We start from the raw sequence: 5,816 nt of genomic DNA on the forward strand, positions 1-5,816 counted from the left end.
TACATAAATACATAAATAAATTGCAACACTTCCTTGGCTTGGCCAGTAGCTTGGGAAATCTGGGTTTTTCTAGATACAAGATGCAGAGCTGTAGTATATCACATCACCGACTTTTATTTTAAATATCATGCCTTGTTGTGTTCAATGGCCTGCACTAGTTTGGATTTCACATATTTATACTGACACAATAAAAGTATATGATTCAACTCCTTATGGTATTTCATTGACTTTCTGCAATCAACAATGTTATGCACCAGAATCTGAAGTTCTGTGTGGTTTCCAATGTGAAATTGCTGAAGTCCAGTTCATCCAGAGATTCAACACTATTTCCTGTGACTTGAATAAGGACAGAGGTGGTTGCGATTTCATCACACTACATAAGTTAACTGCGTCACTGTTCAATGATGTCTGTGTTATCATTCAACAGTGATTTGTGAATGGCAACCATTAAGGTAATCATCACTGTCTGTACTCTTTTGTGTTTTGGTTTCCTCCGACACCACTGTTTACATTTCCCCCACCACATCCCTGCATGTGTGTGTATATAAATCTGCCAATTTGAGGTTAATACTTCATGCATCGGATGGTGGACAGTGCCCATGAAAGCTTATGCTAGAATAAATCTGTTAGTCTTTAAGGTACCACAAGACTCTTGGTTGTTTTTTCTGCAACAGACTAACACAGCTACTACCTCTGGAAATATTTCTAAGCCACTAGTCCCTGTTTTCCTGGGCAGGCATCAGATGAAACCATAATCCCATCCTATTTCTTCACAACCCACACAAATATTGTTGAATAACAGAGTTGGGGGCAGGAGGGGGGACAAAAGGCCATATAGCTTGTTATGGGATGGGGTTGGTCAAGATCCTTCCAACTCCCTTCCAACTTTGTGATTCTATCTTAATTCTAAGAGTTCTGTAGAGGCATCTGTTGCCCTGTGGCAATGCTCCTTGACTGCTGATAAAAGACTGATGATCATCTGTAATATTCCAGTGCTGTGTCTCAGTGAGAGCTAAAATGGCCCAAGAGAGCATTGAGGCATTGGTGATGGTGGAGATGATTCAATGATGGGGTTCACATGATCATGGAGGGAAAATTAGCCACGGTGGCTTATTTTCTATCCTTGTACATGCTGGTCATTAGCTGCCTAATTAGCGTAATTACCCTCGCTGGGCACAGGTTGTTGTGATGTCCAAACCCGGTGAAGGTGGGTGGTTGGGATGGGTTTCAAACCATGCTGAAACCCATGGCTTGTTTTAGGGTTTGCACGATCATGGCAGGGCAAATAAGCTGCGGTGGATTATTATCCCCACCATACGTGGCAGGAGGATGAACATAATTACCCTTGCCAGTACGTCTTGTCATATCATATCAGCCTGGCTGGGGTGGCTTGTTTCTGTGGCTAACAAGTCACTACAGAACCCTACAACAGCACATGGGTTCTGGGTGGCTTGTTAACCACAACAGCAAGCCACCCTGGCTGGGTTTGCATAACATGGGCAGTTGCTCTGCCAAGGGTAATTATGCTAATCCCCCTGGCACATGACCAGCATGCACAGAGTTGTTAACAAGCCACCATGGCTTATTAACCTTGTGATCAGGCGAACCGGGCCATTCTTATTTCCCCCACCAGACAAGGGGAGGGGGCAAAAGGACAGGCCTGTGTACAAAAGGATAAACCTGCAATTTTTGGAAGAGACTGGAAGAGACACCAACAGAAGACAACGAAATCTTATGGCGCTGGTGGCATCCTCTAGAAACCGGATGGGGGAACGGTCTCTATTGAGCTGTCCATTTTATGAGCCTCCACTTAGGCTCAACCTGTATAGATGTGTGAATAAACAACATATCACAAAAATGCCATTAGGGTCCAGTGACCTTATTCCAATGAAACCAAGCCCTGGGTCACACATGCACAGTAGTGTAGTGGCAAATTCAGGGTCCCTTCGTGACAGTCACAGCCACGCTCCCTTCTAAGAGTATACAACCTTATAAGTTATACAGCCTTCAACTGGGATCCAAAAACAGTGCAGCTGAGAGTAAGGCAGTGGTATTTCAATTGGATGTCTGAGAAAAAATGTGGGGGTGTTAAAATCTTTTTCGCTCACTCACTCACTCACTCACTCAAAAACATTTTAGGTTTTCAAAATATGATGCTCTATGGAAGCTTCACCCTCTCAATTCAGCCCTCATGGACAGATCCCTTCTCATTGAAACAGCCCCCTTGCACACTCCCTTAGCACCCCGACATTACCCATTAACCTTCCCTAAGCTCCTTTATTATGTCCCCTCTCTTCCCCTCCAACAGAAATGTCCACACACCCAGCTGGATTGAACTACACACACACACACACAGAGTGGTGTGGTGACAAATTTGGAAATGCAGGCGCTCATTGTGACAGTCTTCAGGGCAGTCCAAAATTTTCAGGCAGCTGCGTCGATCCATATCAACAAACCAGTTGTAGGAGTTTTCATCTGCACCGGGAGCAGGTCTTTGGTAAAGGGAATAGGTCTGAATTGCCCTTTCCTGACCAAGTCATCCCAAATACTTTGCATTCCAACATGGAACAATATATTGTTGCTTGGAAAATTCATTCCCCCCAGAGCTACAGTGAGGATCGCAACTAAGCTCAGAGGGAATCAGGAATTCTGAGGGGGGTGGCAGATGACATCAGAGTCCCTGCTAATGAAAAAGTGCTGGGGCTGCATCCCTGTGAGCCCTGCCTCCACTACACCGCTGCACTTGCGCCCCAGGAGTTCTCACTGCTTGGAGGATTGGGGTGCAAAGGTGTAACAGTCTCAATCCCTTGTTCTGTGGTAGGTTGGTGGACCATCCATCTATCCACACCCTAATAATCCATGTGCATATTAATCCTGATCACCACAGCATGCCTCTGGCACTGGGCAGGTACACAGCAGAAACCTGGGGGAAGCAAAAACTTCTCTATAACTCTCACTAGCCAGCTAAACCACATACTGAATGGGAGGCAAAAATACCCCAACAAAAGCAAACTTATCCAGTTAAATTTCTGCCCCCAGATCTGGTAACAAGATGCTGAGTATGAAGCAAAAGCCACTCTCTTCCAATGGGATACTGGATGTCGAGCAACCCACATCACCAGCGTCCTGTCTCTTGCTGTGCTTGTCACTTGTGTCCCAGAGAACCCAATTTCATTCATGTATTGAGGGTGAGGGTATCAAGCAACACAGACCCGCTTCCATTGAACCCACACCCCTAACATCCAAAAAAGCAGTGGAGGCTCGGGTCTCCGATGTCAGTGGGGCAGTGATTCCGCTCCAGGCTTCAGTCAGAACCAGCCAGAACTCTAAAGGAGCTATCCAAGGTGCTAAGAGTTCTAGCTGGTTCTGGCTGAAACCCAGGGCAGATTCACCATCCCACTGACATTGCAGCCACCAGCTCCACTACAAAAAAGATTGTGTGAATTAACACAGAGTAATGAACTAAATGCATGTTAACAGTTGATGTCTGTCCAGGCTCTCAGGCAAAGGGAAGCCTTTCTCATCAGCTGATCCTTCTACCTGGAGATGCCAAGGATTGAACCTGGGACCTTCTCCATACAAAACAAGTACTCTACCTTTGAGCTATTGTCCTTCCTCAAGCCTCAGCACCTTGCCCAACACTGCATTTAAATGCCAGCAAGGTAGTTTTTCAAAGCAGCTTCCTAACTCAGTGGTTGCCAGGTGACACAGGTAGCCAATAGGACTTTAACCCTGGTTCTTCAGTCTAAGCAACTTGTCTCTTGGACTAAACTGTTGTGAAATTGCCTGGACTTGCTTGCTAATCTGCTGTTTATCTGACTGCACTCCCAGATATTATTACAGCAAGGGTGGGGTTGATCTGCCATGGGGAAGTCATTTGGGGTCAACTGAGGCAGCTATAACATATACTCCAGCTCTTTGGGAATCAGTGGAAGAAATAGGGCTGTGCTTTCCAGTTGCCTTTTAAAGTTTAAAAATCTCTTCCTCCCCTGCTTATAGTCACTGGGAAGTGACCTTCGCAACCTCACAAACATATATGCGCAAACAAAACACAACGATGAATCCTAGCTTTTATTTCTCTCTCTCTCTTTCTCTGCACTCAAACCACCACCTCCCCAGCTCAACTAGAGCTTCCAGGGCATCTCAAATTCCTCTGGTAGTAACGTTCTTCCATGCGTGGTCTCCACGTTCTTCAAGTGCTTCCTGGACAAAAACAAAGCCATCTGCTTCTGCCTTGTGGGAGACAGGTTTTTCCCAACTTTCCATGGGAAGTTGCTGTTAGGTCCAAGGCTGGATTTGTAGCTCTCAAGCTTATGAAGGCACCACTTCTCATCGACTTTGTAGAAGTAACTGTAGATGAGGGTTTCCAGTTGAGGGCAATCGGCCGTGAGCCAGTGGTGCACTGCTTCCTCGTTCCCAGAGATGATGTCAGGGTAACGGCATCTTAAAAGCCGTAGGAGCAGCTCATTGGCTCGATTGGTCTTGATGACGGGGAGGTGGCTCTCCGAATGGAACTGGGTGCTGGTGATTTCATCGAGGGTCCTTCGGATCAGCAGCACCGGCCCTGGGTATTGGCACAGCATATCAGCCACATTGAGATTGAAATGCTCTGTTACTGTCCGTCTCACCAGCTTCCTCCAGCTCTTACCAATCACCTTCATAGCCAAAGGGACCAAACTGTCAAAGGAGGCATCTAGAACCAAAGCACCCAGCTCTGGATATGTCATTGCAGCCCACGAGGCTGTGTAGCTGCCTAAGGAGTAGCCATAGACAGCTATCTCTGGCAGACTGAAATTCAGGCGACGGATGGCATACTGGATGACGACATCCATGGCGTTGATGTCATTCTGTGGATAGGGCTTCCCTGTGCTCCTGGCAAAACCAGGGTGGTTCCACCCCAGGACAGAGTAGCCAGCCTTCAGTGGCGTGAAAAAGCAGCCCACTTCATAGAAACTGCCGTTCCCTTCACAGCAGATCACCAACTGCATCCCTCGTTTTCCCGGAGTTCTCTTCTTCCTCCTGTCCACAAACATAGTATCAATTTCATTCCCATCGCGGGCCACCAGTTTGGCCCGTTTCCCGCAAAAGTCCTCCATAAGGCGCGTCCGGCCATTCACCAGCAAAGACAGCGGAACTCTGTTCAAGAGGCACACAGAGCCTGGGTAAAGCAGCCAGCGGCCGATGGAGTGAGCTAAGGCGTACCTGGCAAACCGGCTGGCACGAGACCGCAAACTGCGGAGGATGCTGGCGGTCCTCGCCCCCTCCCCCTTGGCCACTGTAGCCACTTCTTGAGGGCTGTGATTGTCGTCAACGGCCGTGCTGCGGCTACAGCTGGAGGCTCTGACGCCAGGGCTGCTGCCGTAGCCATGGGTGGTGGTGCTGACAGTGCTGCTGCTGCTGGCCTCATCCCAGCGATACTCCACCGGCCACTTTTTGAATGAACGGCTGTCCTTGATCATCAGGCATGTTTCTATCCTGTAGCACATGTCAGCGATCTTTAGTGATGTGCATAGGATGAAATGGGATGCATTAAAGAAAGGGGACAGGAGATGGGCAGGGGGAGTCGAAGAGCTGGTCTGAGACCTAGGTGGGGAGTTAGCAACTTTCCATTACTGTTTAACCTGGAAGTGAACATGAAGCAGCATTAGAACGTCTTGAGATTACTGCCTTCCAGCTGTCCTTTGCTGATGTTGGGAAGCTGGTATCCTGCAAATGGCACGGGGTACTTCCTCCAGGAGTCCCCCCCCCCACTGGCCAACCACTCAAGGCAAAGGTAATAATAAGCCAGGTCAGTCCCCTTTGTGAGCAAGTACCCC

The 5,816-nt window shown here is 47.9% G+C and overlaps 1 protein-coding gene across 3 annotated transcripts; it reads right to left on the reverse strand.

Moving 5' to 3' along the window:
- Positions 1-4,059: 4,059 nt before the first annotated feature.
- On the reverse strand, positions 4,060-5,486 carry LOC146348993 (ABHD16B-like). Of its 3 annotated transcripts, none has more exons than XM_084854481.1 (2): positions 5,381-5,486; positions 4,060-5,338 (listed from the first exon to the last, which is right to left on the reverse strand). In XM_084854481.1, the coding sequence occupies exons 1-2, from the start codon at positions 5,484-5,486 to the stop codon at positions 4,125-4,127; spliced, it is 1,320 nt and encodes a 439-aa protein (XP_084710607.1). In that variant the 3' UTR covers positions 4,060-4,124. The 3 variants fall into 3 exon arrangements, with proteins under 3 accessions (XP_084710607.1, XP_084710608.1, XP_084710606.1); XM_084854482.1 differs by having other exon boundaries at positions 4,060-5,267; positions 5,340-5,486; XM_084854480.1 differs by having other exon boundaries at positions 4,060-5,486.
- Between the last annotated feature and the right edge of the window lie 330 nt (positions 5,487-5,816).

The sequence above is a fragment of the Heloderma suspectum genome, chromosome 4, assembly GCF_057233095.1.
Source record: "Heloderma suspectum isolate Gila_16-S chromosome 4, 16-S_ref, whole genome shotgun sequence".
In the NCBI taxonomy this organism is placed as follows: domain Eukaryota; kingdom Metazoa; phylum Chordata; class Lepidosauria; order Squamata; family Helodermatidae; genus Heloderma; species Heloderma suspectum.